At 53.4% G+C, this 14,702-nt stretch overlaps 1 protein-coding gene across 9 annotated transcripts in view; it reads left to right on the forward strand.

Annotated features, from left to right (window-relative positions):
• Positions 1-3,821: 3,821 nt before the first annotated feature.
• Positions 3,822-14,702, forward strand: part of MED15 (mediator complex subunit 15) — a 61,527-nt gene continuing 50,646 nt past the window's right edge. For 3 of the 9 annotated variants that reach the window (XM_060121743.1, XM_060121744.1, XM_060121748.1), the window contains exon 1: positions 3,823-3,991. In XM_060121743.1, the coding sequence (XP_059977726.1) occupies positions 3,924-3,991 (68 nt within the window). In that variant the 5' untranslated portion in view covers positions 3,823-3,923. Of the gene's footprint in view, positions 3,992-14,702 lie in introns of all 9 variants that reach the window. The other 6 variants (XM_060121741.1, XM_060121746.1, XM_060121742.1 and 3 more) reach the window with 5 other exon arrangements.

Below are 14,702 nucleotides of genomic sequence, written 5' to 3' on the forward strand. Positions count from 1 at the left end.
AATGATTGCAGGCTCCAGGCCAAACACAGAAGAGGGGTTACATCTAGCAGGTGCTGGGATGATAGTGAAACAGGAGGGAAGCGGGCAGGGCACAACCTTTAAAAAAAATGACATAGCCATTGAGGACAGGACAAAAACTGGTTAGAACCAATGAGGTCTAAGATGGTGGAAGATTCACTTCCAGTGGACCTTGACCCTCATTATACGCTCATTGTAATACATTAGCATCTAAATGACACACCCACAGGCGCCATGACTGTTCCGAGGCTGACCATAAAAAGCCAACTTCCTGGAAACCTCTGCTCCTTCTTCAAGATAGTTGAAATAATCCTCCTACTCATTAGCCTTTGAAATTACCCAGCCCATAAAAGCTGACCACCGCATATTTTCGGGCTGCCCTCACCTTTTGAGATGGACCACATTCTGCCTATGGAATGTGTATCTCTCTAAATAAATCCACTTCTCACCTATCACTTTGCCTCTTGCTGAATTCCTTCTGCACTGAGACATAAGGAACCTGAGCTTTGATAAATCCTGAGACCAGGTGTGCGGTATCAATTAAAAGACAGTGGGTTTGAGTCCCAATCTGAGTTTTGGCTGGGTTCAAATCCCATCTGAGGTGTGCGGTTTCAAGAGGGGCAGGTCAGCACCTTCCAGGGACTGAGCACTAAATGAGGAGGGGTATCAGAGGGGTCCCTATGTGAGGCTGGAAGGAGAGAGCCAGAGCCTCTGAGAGGGTGTGCAAGGCTCTCTAGGGGGAATATTCCTCCACCTGCGAAGCTTCCAGCTCCTGCTTCCTGCAGGGCCCAGGATGGTGTCCACCAAATGTGTGGCCAGTGACAGGGTCCAGCTATGGCAAGGTAGCCTCAGGAACCAGCAGAACAGAGATTTAGCCCAGCCAGGAGCCCACCCCAAGTGGTGTGGGATACAGTCACACCTCTGGCCAGCTTCAGCTTCCTCCATCATTTCCTCCCCAGGGTCTAAACCATGCAGGTCCATTTCAGGATCGACCTTCCTGTGGCCTCCCTCTTTCCCCAAGGCCAAGAGGTCTGTAGCTGTCTCTACCTCTCTTTCCCTAGGGATGGTGATCCCTAGTCACCATCCAAACTCTAACCAAGGTATCACCACCTCTGGGCCCCAGAGGAAGGGATGAGTAGAAATAGAAGACTGGAGCAAACACCAAAGGGGGTAGCACTTAAGTTTATCCTGATGACAAATTCTTGACAATATTCTGGACCTGTTTGTCTCAGGGCCCAACAGTAAGGACAGGAAGGAATCACTGGATTGGAGACATACAATATCCATAGCCAATATTTAATTCATGAACCACTTAGTTTATTGCACACAATTAGCACACAACACAGGTTAGTTGAAGTAGGGAAAAGAGGGTCACAAACCACTCTGAGGAGAAGTCAGGAAGGAGGTGTCTCTGCACAAGCAGGGTCTCCAGTCCAGCAATGGGTCTCTGGATAAGCAGAGTGGGAAGTAGCTCTCTGGCAGCCTCCATCTGGAACACTCTGAGTTACTCAGCTTGGTGGTCTCTTTTTAAGGAGCAACAGTTATGCCCAGGGGAGGGGATCTCGCCTTTATCAGTTGCTCCTTCTGTTCCAGTGACATACGTTGCCCAACAGCTTTCTTATCTAAAGTAACACTCTCAGTTTATCACAGACACTCCCAGTTCTTTAGTGATGTTTCAAAACAACTAATATGGAAATTCACATTGGCCACTGTGACTCCATTTTGAACTACTAAACTTAGCTTAACATACCTTAAATCCTATAGGTTTCATACACGATGAGTAGGAATCATAACATAAAAGAAATCACATCCTAACAGGGCCTCTGTCTGTCAGTCTGTCTGTGAATCTATGTGCCATGCTCTCTCCACCTTCCTAGAACCAGAGTGCACGGACTTCCCTGGTGGCGCAGTGGATAAGACTCCGTGCTCCCAATGCAGGGGACCCGGGTTCGATCCCTGGTCAGGGAACTAGGTCCCACATGCATGCTGCAACTAGGAGTTCGCATGTTACAAATGAAGAGCCCTGGAGCCACAACAAAGGAGCCTGCCTGCCACAACTAAGACCCCGCGCAACCAAAAAAAAAAAAAAAAAAAAGAAAGAAAGAAAAAGAACCAGCATGCAGAATAGGGAGAGATGTCCTGGGGTCCCCATTAACATAACAAGCTCACTTGAGTTGGATGTGATGTCCATCCTCTTCTTCCAAAAGCCCCAAGGGTCTAAGGATTTGACAGTGAGGACTGGCTTTGCCAATGGAGTTATGAGACCAAAGTTTTCCATAAATTGGTAAATGGAATCTGCAGGGTTGAGGATTTAAATAACAAAATGCATCTGAAGTCCAAATACAATATAGGACACACCGCAGTTACACCTTTCCAGTGATTCACAGAGAAACATTTATAGGTCAACTTAAAAAAGTTCATGACAGTGGAAGAATGTTCATGACAGTGGTGATGGTTGCACAACCTTACGAATATGTGAATATAGCAAAAAACACTGAATTGTACATTTTAAAAGGGTGAATTATATGGTATGTGCATTAGATCTCAGTTTTTTTAAATGTGCAAGAGGGATAGAGACAAGGTGATGAACCATTCTGGTCAGCCTGGGGGTCGTCAAGACACGGACTTTCGGAGCTAAACCCAGGATAGTCCTGGGCAAACCAGGACAAGTCGATTACCCTAGGGACAGATTTTTTTTTTTTTTTTTTGGTGGCCACGTGGCTTGTGGGATTCTAGTTCCCCGACCAGGGATCAAACCCAGGCCCTGGCAGTGAAAGCACGTAGTCCCAACCACTGGATAGCCAGGGAATTCCCAGGACAGAATTTTTTAAAATTATTTTAGAAAGAATGAGAGCAAAAAAGTTTGAAGCTGTGAACAGCTCTCCTATCAATGCAAAACCTGAAACCTGAGGGCAAGACGGGCCCCTTTGGGGAACCTGCTCACTCCCTCCTCTCCCAATCCCTCCCCCCCACCCCCTACTCCTGCCTGGGGCTCAGGGACACGGGGTGGACACAGCCCCTCCTGGGCCAGGCACTTATTAGGCGTCAGTAGGTGCCAGTTCACTTTCTGTGAGGCCCATCTTGGTGACTGTCTATTTACCACTTGGGGACCTAAGTTGGGCTTAGGATTTTTGTCACCTGTCTTCCCTCCGCAGGGCCACAGAAAGGCCGCATAGGTTCAGTCTGGCAGAACTTTTATCTTCCTAAAAGTATCCTCAGGCTTCAACCCCTGTCCATTCCCGCCTGCCTCCAACTCCCCTGCCTCCTCCACTCAGCAAGTTTGTGCGCTGTCAGCGAGCATCTGGAAGGTGTTCTCCTGTTGGGCCAAACAGGAAAGCCTGTGTCTAAAAATTAACAGTGTGGTTTGGGTTCCTCACATCTCCAACCCCTACAAAATATAGCCATTGGTGGGATATGAGATTCCAAAAGTCTAACGGAGAGAAGCATCGTCTGGTCCCTCTTGGGACGCGGCGCTGGAAGGCAGCCTCAGGGAAGTAGGGCCCGGATCGTGCGGGCACAGCAGGGGCACAGCAGGTGTCTGATAAATCTCTGATAATCTCTCCACGGCATCCGCTCAGGTAGCGGGTGGCCGCGCGCGGTCTCCCCGAGGGGTGTGGATCCCCTGGACTTGCAGGGCCAGCCCACAGTAGGGCCACAGGCTAGGCACTCGACGAGGTGCAGCTGCCGTCAGCCTCGGGCGGCTGGGAGCGCGGTGGGGGTGGGGCTCCCGGGCGCCCGCGGACTCCATTTCCCACAGGCCCCCGCTCGCGCCCCAGTTCCCACAATCCCCGTTCCGCTTCCGGCGCGGCCGAGACGCAGCCGACGGCTTCCGGGTTTGGGCCTGGCGCTGCGGTTGAGGCGGCGGCTGCCGAGCGGGGCGCAGGCGGTGGGAGCGGGGCACCGGCATGGACGTTTCGGGGCAGGAGACCGACTGGCGGAGCGCCGCCTTCCGGCAGAAGCTCGTCAGCCAAATGTGAGTAGGGGCCGAGGCGGCGGCGGCGCGACCCCCGGCCTTCCCCTCAGCCTTCCCCTCCTCATCCTTCCTCTCAGCCCTCCTCGCGGAGGGGGAGGCGCGGCCGGACCGGGGGATTCCGGGCGCCGGATCGCGGGGTACCGGGGCGTGGCCCTCCCCTCTGTCCCCTCCGCTCTCGGCCGCCGCGGTCGCGGGTTAGCGTTCCTGGGCCGAACTCTGCCAGCCGGCGAGCCCCGGCTTCTGAGTCATCGTCCTGAGCTTTCTCATTCGTCATTTGTGTGCCTGGGAGGCAACCTTTCCCCAGCTCTGCGTCCCACTGCGGACGGAGGAGGCCGGGGCCGCCAGTGGCGGCTTCTGCAGGTCTGGGCGCTTTGCGATTCCTCCTCGGAGAAAGCGCCTCGGGGCGAGGGCGGAGGGGGTGGGCAGAAGGGGCGGTGGGGGCGAGAATCTACGGGTGACCCCCCTCCCCCCCGTGGACTTCGCCGGAGGGTGGCAGGAAGAGGCTGTCAGGAAGCGACCTTCGGTCGGGAGTGGGAGTGAAGAGCTGGGGTTGGTGCCTCCTCTTCAGTCTCAGCTGCTGAGACCATCGATGCAGGGGCTGCCGGGCGCCCTGGGCTTCGCGCGCGGAGCTTCCGCTCCTCCGCACCGGCTGCTTGTTGGTTTACTGTCTTCTACCGGGCTTGCCGGACCGGCGGGCTGTGCTGGCGGGGATCAGCCCCTGACCTTGGGGGACGCGCCGCCGCCGCCAAGGCGCAGTTACAGGGCAGGCTTTCTCCTACTGGAATTGACGGTTTGCTTGAGCAGTTGGGGAGTAGGCGGCGAATAAACTGAGTCCCAGAATGATAAGTAGGAGTGTGAAGGGCCATCACTGCAAGCTGAGGAGTGGGGAGCGTGAGTGCCCACCGCGTGGAGGACCTCGTGCTAGGCTGAGTTCTGGGGTTTGAGGAGATGATCGTGCAAGGAGGGCCAGCGGGGGCTGACCCGTTAGCTGTGGGAGTGCTGTGCTGGGGGGATGAGCCTCTATTTGTCATGGGGCCTGCTTTGAGGTGGTGAGATGCCAGAGTTGGGAAGATCCCCTGAGTCCCCGAAGATGGATCAAGAACAGAGGAGAGAGACCAGTGAGGCCCATTATGAGAGTTTTGAGCTGTTGGGGTCTGGGGACCTGTCGTTTTTCATGCTTGTATTCCCCCTGCTAGAGCACTGTATGTCACATCGCTCCGTAAAATGGTTGTGGAATGACCTAGTCAGGCAAGAGATTCTAAAGGCCTGCATTAGGCAGTGGTAGAAACTGAAAAAAGATGATTCCAGAGAAAGCAGAGAGCGAGCGCAGATGGTCCTTGATGACTAACTGGATGGAGGGGGTGGGGTGCAGCAGTGTGCAAGGAAGGAAGTGGGGCGGAAGGCAGGGAAGCTCTCAGTCCAGGGCAGGCAGTGGGGACTGGAGAGCTAGGCTCCGGGCCCTGCGGTGGAATTGTCTGGGGACAGATGTGCCGATATTGCAGAATCAGTGAATGTTGGAGTTACCAATCGATGAAATCTTGAGGATTGACCTACTTAAGGGCTCTTGTAAGAAAGGCCCCCAGGGCAGAGAGTCCTCTTTGAGGGAGCCCGGAATTTAAGGACGGGAAGAATGAGTTGCCCCAAAGGAAATGGGGCAGGTGGGGGAGTGTCAGAGGGCTGGGGGGGCCATTGAAGAGGACCAACTGAGTACTTCTTGATTCAGCCTCCTTCTGCTTCTAGAGAAACTGGATTCTTTTTTTTTTTTTTTGCCAGATTGCTGCTATTACTCTTCTGTTGCTGCCAACAAACTGTGTTGCTTAAAAACAACACAGGTGTATTATCTGACAGGTTCTGTAGATCAGAGGTCTAAGTGGGCTCAGCTGAATCTTCTCCTCGGGCTCTTACAGGGCCGAAATCAAGATATTGGCAGGTGCATTTCTTCCTGGAGGCTCTGGGGTAGAATTTGCTTTCAAGCTAATTCAGGTTGTTGGCTAAGTTCAGTTCCATGGCGTTGGAAGACTGAGGCGAAATCGTTCCTAACTGGCTGTTAACCTTTCCAAGGTCAGTCTTTGTTCCCAGAGGCTGCCTCCATTCTCTGTCACACTTCCTATGTGGCCCCCTCCAGCAAGGGTGGGCTCTTCTGCCCCATTTCTCTGCCTTCAACCAGAGAAAATAATTCTCTATTAAAGGCTCAGATTAGATTGAGCCCACCTGGATAATCCAGGATGATGTCCCTGCTTTCAAGTCTATAACCTTAATTACATCTGGAAAGGCCCTTCTGCATCTACTGTTGGCGTGTTCCCGGGGTTAAGGCCTGGGCACTTTAGGGAGCCCTTCCGCCTGCCACCACTGGGATGAGCAGTTTCAGAGGCTTTCTGCCTGACATCATGTGGGTGTTCTCAGTTCTCAGATTTGTCTCTTTTCTCTCCAGGTTTCATTTTGAAAGCCGTGATTCTTGGTGCCTTGATTTATTGTGTTCACAGCATTAAAAAAGAAGGTCAGGATACCTGACATGTTAATTCTGACTTTCTCCCGTGTTTATGCTGTTGTTTAAAGTTGGCCGACTTGGGAAATTTTTTTTTTTTTGGCCGCACCACACGGCATGTGGGGGATCTTAGTTCCCAGACCAGGGATCAAACCCGTGCCCCCCTGCATTGGAAGCACGGAGTCTTAACCACTGGACTTCCAGGGACATCCCTTGGGAAATGTTTTGAACCGAGGTAATTTACAGTTGAATGAGGGAAGCCAAGCGAAGACCTGGGAAGTTTCAGTGGGAGGGGGCTCCCTGTCCTCACCTCGCTCTTGAGTAGCTCCTGAGAGAATAGGCTGAATAAACGGCTCCTGGCTTCCACTGAGGAAAAGCAGTTTGGAGTTGGGGCTGGTTAGGAGGGCCCTTGAAGGGACTCTAGTGCAGCCTCTTCTTAGCCCTGCACTGCCTCTGCCTCCTCCGGGCCTCCCCGGACTTCTGCCTCCACTCACTCATCACTGCCCTGCTGACAACCCATCAGTGACTGTCCTCAGAGTCCGAACAGAGCTCCAGATGTCCCCCCCACCCCCACCCCAGCCTGGCCTAGCCACCTGCTCTCATACCCCCACCCCGTTCCACCCTCTCTGGTCTTTCAGCTTCTTGAGCATTCCAAATTCTTTCTTTGTTCTCTCCCTTTAAACAATTTGTTATCGAGTATTTAAGATATTCCACAATGGGTAGACTTCCCCTCACTGTATTCATGACTAGTTCCTTTTCCTCATTGACATGTCTGCTTAAATATTAAATACTCAAGATCTTTTTCTGCCCACCCTGCCTAAAGTGGGTCACCCCCTGATATCTTGTATCTCAGCCCCTTTGAGTTTCCTGTAAGACTCCAATCCTATGAAGCATGGCACCTGGCGTATAAACCACTTGCTGAAGAGTGCAAGAGTAGATATTTTCCTGGGTGTTGTGTGTGCCACCTTCTCAATGACAGTGGCCTTCATTACGTGCGCCAGCAGCCATTGTGAAGCTTGGGAACACCCACTTTCTCCACGTGTGAGCTGAGTGACCTTGCATACGTCACCTTTCTGGGTCATCTCCCTCATCCATGCAAAGGCAGGAGTCCAGTCTGTCTCACAGGGGTGGTGGGAGGGAAAAGGAAGAGACCTCCACTCGCGCTCTAGCAGAGGGCTCGGGACTCAGTGATGCGTCCCCTGATGCCCCCTCCCCAGGCCCTGGCAGGAGAAGGAGCCTTGGGGAGTGAAGGTGGAACCTTTGAGTCTGGTTAGGGGATTGATGACACGGGAGCCTCTGGGGAGGGTAGTTGTGAAACTCTTGGTGGGTTCAGATGGGCTTTTTGTGGAACATCCACTTTCCCTGCAGGACCACAGGAGCAGCCCCCCTTAGAGCCCCCGAGCTGGTCATTGTGGGCCTTGGGCCTGCCTCCTGGGTTGTTGGGTTAGTGTTGAGCACGCGTGTCTGGTCTGTCAGCTCCTGGAGAACAAGTGTGTGTGAGAAGTGAGCAGCGCCTCGTATGCCATGGGGTTGGTGAACGGTGAATACATAAAAGGACCACCTTGATCATCTCTTCCCATCTTAGTCTTGAGACTTTTGTACCTCCCACCCCTCAGTACAGCAGATTGCATCTTAAGGCGTGGAGTAAATGTCTGCTGGGCTGAACAGATTGCAAGGGGAGGACACAGTTGGGGAGGGCAGCCCTCATCAGGGTTCCAGTCAGGGGCCACGAAGGGCTGAGGGAGTGTGGAGCAGAGTGAGGGCGGACCGATCAGCTGCCTCTTCTGCCAAGGACCCCTAGGGAGGTGTGAGCTCCAGGTCAGGAACCTAGGAGGTGTGGAAATTTCAGCCTAGACCAGAAGGAGAAAGTCGAGTGCTATTTAGCCAGAAACAAAATGCAAAAAAGCAGAAGAGAACAGACAACGAAACAGCAACTTCCAAGGGTCTGGAGAGGTCTTCAGAAGGACAGGGAGTGTCCTGAAACTTGCATGTCCGGATCCTGCCTGTGGCTTGTGGTCCCTCCCATGGGCAGAAGCCACTGAGTCTTGGCCGACCCTTTTCTGTGGCTTAGCCCACGCAGGCCTCCGAACAGCCCTGTGCCTCCCTGGTGTGACTCTGGCCCTTGTTCTCCAGCAGGGAAGCTGCTGAGCCCACCGCTTTCTTCATAGCCCAGTTGTCATCCACGTGACTGGGCTGATGTCCGTGTATAGCCCAGCTCCAGAATGTCTGTGCCCCAAGGCCAGGGGCCCTGTCTGGTCACCACAAGTCCCAGCGAAGAAACTAGAAAGTGATTGGTGAGACACTGACTTCAGAGTCCTGACCCTTGTCTCTACTGCCCCAGGCCAGGAGTGACAGTGACATGAGGGGATGGGAGCCCTCCGTCATCCAGGGTTTTCTCAACAGCAGCGACAACAGCAGCTGAAACGGGGGGGGTGTGCTGTGCACCCTGCTGCAGGAGTTGTTGTGTTGGCTCACCCACCGTCTCTGTGCTGGCCCTGAGAGTGGGCGGGTGCACTTGTTACTCCCGTGTAGGGTGAGGAAACTGAGGCATGGATGCGTGTCACAGAGGAGTGCTTGCTGAACCGTAGCAGGACTGGCGAGGCAAACCACTTTTTCACCTGAAAGAGTGGTCACGCCTCTTTTGGGGAAGCGGGGAGATGGCCCTGGAAGTTAACCCAAGCCATGTGCACTGAGAGAGCCCATTGGAGGAGCTGCTGCCGGTAGGCATCCTGTTGGCAGTTTTAGCAACTCCCCATGGGTCACTGGGCCCCAAAGGGTGGCAGGCCCCTCTGCTGCAGTTGGCACAACACTGCTGGCACAGCACCGCAAGCCCCAGCTGATCTTTGGCCTCTGCACAGGCTGCAGCCAGTCCCCAGCCACACCAGCGTCCTTTCATAGGTGACCCTACCCCCCTACCAGCTGCATCCCTTACGTCCATTCCTGGTCAGAAGTCTTCCAGCTGTTACTGCCATTCCTGACCTGGTGGCTATGGCTGGTCCAGGACCCATGGTGGGCATTCTGGGGTGGGAAGGACCGTGACCACGTGATTATCTTCCTGCCCTGGTCATGAAGGGCAAGGGGTACCTGCCCCTGAAAAGCATTCCTCAGGGCAGTGATATTGGTTATGTACCTAGAGGGTTGATTTCTAAAGGAATTCTGCTGGATTTTAAAAAATTCAATATGGATCATAGGACCGAGTAGTTTAAAGACCCCATGCCTGTGCGTTCACCACTCAGCTTCAAGTTGTCAACTCTTGCTTCATGGACTCCATCCTCTTTCTCCAGTCACTTTGATGCCCAGAATGTGTGCATGGCAGCCTGTGGATTCAGCTCTGAGCCAGGATCCCTCCTCCAGTGTCTGCACCTGCCTGCTGCCCCCACCGTGCCAGGCTGCCCCAGATCCTCACAGGAGCCCCGTTCTTGACCTGGTCGCCCTGCCTCCTGCTTGTTCCCCTGCCTGAGAGACCTGTCCTTCCCGTGGCTGAGCATTTGCAGTCCTATCCCACTCGCCCTCCCAGGACACCCAGCCACCCACCATGCCCCTCTCTTTACCCATGCTCTGTTACCGGTTTCCATCTGAATTGTTTGAACACTTGTTTCCCCCAGTCTGAACCCCTCGTGGCAGGGACACTACAAGAGTTTCTGAATCAGAGTTGATTCCTGCCTCTCCAAGAGTGACGGTGAGCCAACCTGATGGGCCTTCACCTCAGAGTTGGAGAAAGTCATAGCACTGCGCATGCAGGGATGCTGGCAAACTGGCATCCTCAGGAGCCGTGGAACATGGGGTACAGGCTGAGTTCGTTAAATAGACATCTTTGGCTGGTTATCTGAGTGATTTTAATTTTCTTTGTAATTTTTAGTATATATATGTATGTGTGTCGCTTGTTAACAGTAAACGTGTATTTCTTTCATAATCAGAAATCTTTTGAAGGAGAGGTAGACCCTGTCTACAGATGAGGAGGAGGTGAGCCGTGGTCACAGGCAGCTGCCATAAGGTGGGAAGTCGCCATGTGCTTTGTGTCACGGTGGGTGTCCTCCGTCGCCTGGGCCAGGTGCTAGCACAGCTGTTCTTTCCACCCCTGCTAAGAAGCATTCTGCTTTCCATCTGAAATTACCTTTCCAGCTGACCCTCCCTCTGTGCTGGTGGGAGAGCCCCAGCCAGACACTCCTGCTGCACGTCAGGCCCTCTGGCTGCAGACACGGCTGGCTTGCCCTCTGTCGTTCTTTCTCTGCCCTGTCAGAGGTCTGGTCTTGGCCTCATTCCCTCCTCATGACCCTGATGGCTCAGCCCACAGTGGTCCCTAATTCCTCTTGAGTTTGTAGAGCCCTTGTTGGATGCATCCTGGCATGAACTGAACAGATGAACTCTTTTTTGCTCTTTTTACACTCATTATTATTTTTTTGCCTTGCCAACAGTATTATAAATTTGTTGAGTGCAGGACCTGGTCGTACACTTCTGCATCCCAGTGAGCTCCTAGCATGGTGCCTTGTCTTAGGTGAGGGATGCAGGGTAATTGCAGGGAGCGTTGTGGAAAGCAGTGCTGAGCCTTTTTTTTTTTTTTTGATTGAGACATTCATGTAAAGACAGGGGAGTTCAGGGTGTTACTAGATGGTTCTGTTTAACAGATAAGTGAATGAGTACCTGATCCTGGAGACTGAGGAGGATGCGTTAGGAGCCCAGGCATAATTATCTCGAAACCACAACCCCGTGAGGGAGGGATGTTCCCCTCCACTTTAATAAGGTATCTCTTGGGACTTCTCTGGCGGTCCAGTGGTTATGACTCTGAGCTTTCCCTGCTGAGGGCACAGGTTCAATCCCTGGTCTGGGAACTAAGATCCCTCAAGCTGCAGTGGCCAAAAAAAAAATATAAGGAGTCTCTTGCTAACCTAGGCGGGGCCTGTTAGTAACCGTTCCTGATTGAATGAGTTAAGTATCCAAGGAGGAGTAACTTATTTGGGACAGTGAGTCCTTGGAGGAGACATTTGACCTTACTTTGAGTTTTTTTTTCCGAGACCGTTTTTTCAGACATACAGAGTTGCAGGGACAGAGCAGAGCGCTCTGGCGTGCTCTCCCTCCGTTCACCGGTTCTCTCACATGGCTCTGTGCTCAGGCTTGGCGAGTAGCAGCTGGGTGCTGTCTGGCTTCCTCCCCTGGACATGGTTTCCTCCAGCTCTGCCTGGGACTCAGGCGGTAGGGTGGGGGCGGGTAGGGACCAGGGCTGAGGTGTGGCCTGGCTGCAGGTCAGCCTTTGTGCCCAGCCACTTGGCATCCAGTCCGGGAGAGGGGTGGCAAGGCGGGGAGGGGCAGAAGGCCCTGCGTGGGGACTTCTGCTCTCTGAAGCCTGTGCACCCCTTGCTCCTTCCAGTGCAGGCTCCTGGGGGTGTGGGGGCAGTGCTTGTTGCTTCAGAAATGGCTCATTCCCATCCCCGCTGTCTCCTGTTCTCTCCCTCTTTCCAACTTCCTTTCCATCCTCATCAGAGGTGCTGTGTGAAGACGTGATCTGGCTGCTGGGTGTGGGCTGGAGCCCCTGATATAAAGTGGAGAGAATGCCAGCTTTGCCCTGCGAGGCCCTTTTGGGCCACCGCAGGCCCTTCACACCCATCGGGTTGCCGTGAGTCATGCCAGGGAGGATTCAGGCCTGAGACTGTGCAGCGGGAAATCCCTGCCAGGGGTTCAGGGTTGGAATTCAGACCCCAGACCATTGGAGTCCAAACCTGAGGGTGGGGCTGGGGCAGGTCCTGGGGCCAGGCTCAAGGGCCCTCACCAGGCTCCCATAGTGTTTCTTTGTATTCAAGTAAAGCCCACCCATGCAGTGAGCGGCCCGAGGACTCGTGTCACCGTGAAAATGCCCACCAGCTGCCCAGACTACATCCTGAACAGGCCCAGCACCCTGTGCTTCAGCCGGTGCAGCCCCTGCCCCACTCTCCTGACTTCCGGGCCATGGAGATGTTTGTTCCAGAATTTCCTGTCACTGGAATCCCAAGCTCTGCAACCCTGGGTCTGGACTCTTCCGTTCAGAGTGACGTGTGTGACGTTTGTCCTCGTAGGCAGCAGGTTCTTATTTATGCCGATATTCCACTGCATGACCGCGCCCCCCACCCCCACCCCCGGTACTGTCCTGTTGTGTGTTTGACAGACATTGAGGTTAGTTCCAGTTGTTGGCTGTGTGAACACTGCACCAGGGCCGCTTTGGGTCCTGTCTCCTGTGAGTACAGTACTCGCTCTCTGGGCTCTGACCCCAGGGCTAGGTGCAGGGGTGGCCTTCAGCTTCAGCACCGTCTGGAAAATGATTTTCCCAGGTGATACCAGTTGACATTCCCACCAGCCACGTGGGGAGGTTGCCCTTGTTAGACATCTTTGCCAACACCCAATGTTGTCAAGGAAGCTGCCTTCATAACAATCACTTTGTTAATTGTTAATGCGCACTCAGATTGACCCACCGGGTGCAGAGACAGTAGGAATGGAAGGGATGGCTTAGGAGGGACAGATCTGTCAGGAAGGAAGCTGCAGAATTGGTGACGGTGTGAGGGAGGTGAGCCCTGATCCTGTGCTAATTTCTGAGAGGTGAGTGCAATGTGACGAAGTGCAGGGTGTGTGGAGTGTCAACCCTCTGGAGGAGAGAAGTCCAGCTGCCTGTGGGAGAAGCAGGGAGCAGACCTGGAAGAGCGTCAGCTGCAGGAGTGCCTCACTGGGGCCCCAAGGGGCATGTGGGTGGAGCGGAGGGAGAGGATGTGGGTGCAGGGAAGCCAGTCCCGGCAGCGCCAGCACGTCTCCACCTCCTGTTTCAGTCAGTGTGTTCCGGGCTGGTGGGTGCGGTACTTCATTCTCTTCAGATAATGTTGCAGATGATTTCAAAACAGCAGGGTATTTTCTGTGATCTCTCTGCTCAGAGATGGCTGTTGCTGACATTTTGATCTCTTTCCTCCAGTCCTGTTTCTTTGGGCATATGACTTGATGTGTATGTATTTTAAATATGCCAACACACACACAGACCCATGTTTCTTAAGTGGAATTAGACTCTGAGTTCAGGTTTGAGTGGTGGCTTTCTCACCGCCAAGGTTCATCCCCTGGGGGGACTCTGGCTGGGACTTGTGTGCCCATGGCCCAGGTTCACATGAGACTGGACACAGCAAGTCTTCTGGCGGATAGGACTCTTCCACATAGTCTGGCTCTGTCTGGGTGGGGAGGGACTGGACCGACCTCTGGTTATGGGAACAGGTTTTGTGAGACTTATCAGTTCCCACTTTCTGAGGCCCAAGCTCTCTAGGCCGAGGGAGACTCGGAGTGCATGGTTGCTCCTCGTGTGATGGCCCAGAGGGCCCCACTGCAGGGCACTCTTGGGAGTGAGCCTCCTTCAGGCATCTCTGCACAGTCATCCTGTGTGCTTGAGATAACTCTTTTATTTCCTATCTTGTTAAAAGTTCTGTTATGGACTTTTCCTTCACAGAAGTAGGGATAATGGAAGTATGGTCTCCTAGCTACTTGGAGAGTTAGCATCATATAGCCAGTGTTTCACCCATCCCTTTCCACCCCGTCCTGGACTGTCTTCAGTCACTTCCCAGATACCGTATGATTTTCCCTGCTGGGACTCGAGTGCAGACCTCTGGAAGATAGGGCTTTCCTCCCCCGAAATATTTTACAAAGTCACGTGAGATAAGCATTTTAATAAGCTCTTGGGTTGGTAGAGTCTGTCCTTAACCACGTGGTTGCCCAGTGGTGAGTGGGACACGCTCAGGGCTGGAACCTGGGGAGCCACAGTGGTCCAAGGCCTGGAGCCCAGAGGCCACTGCCTGGATGGATCAAGAGGTCTTTCCAGCGTCCTGGTTCTGTTGTGGTCAAACCCGCAGAATGGAGAAAATGATGAAACTTGTGTAGCTTCTGTAGCTCAAATAATGACATATGCTTTAAGAGCAGCGGTAGCGTCTTTAGGTGTTTTTCTTTCATTGATCTAATTTGTCGAGGGTTGAGAAATCTTGCAAGCAGAAATTGGAGAGCTTAAACCGATAAGAAAGTGAAGAGAAAGAGAACAGGAAGGGCTCATAGTCTGGGATGTAGTTTGGCAAACAGGCTTCCAGCTGCAGTGAGGTGAAGCAGGCTCCCTGAGTTAAGGACAGGTAGTTTGCTCTGGTTGCAGTTGGTGACTAAACCATCTGTGTCTCATCATTTCCTCACTCCGAGCTGAAGCCACCTGGGTGCTGGGGCAGGCTCGAGAGAAGACCCCCTGTC

The sequence above is a fragment of the Lagenorhynchus albirostris genome, chromosome 14 (genome assembly GCF_949774975.1).
Source record: "Lagenorhynchus albirostris chromosome 14, mLagAlb1.1, whole genome shotgun sequence".
Taxonomy (NCBI): Eukaryota; Metazoa; Chordata; class Mammalia; order Artiodactyla; family Delphinidae; genus Lagenorhynchus; species Lagenorhynchus albirostris.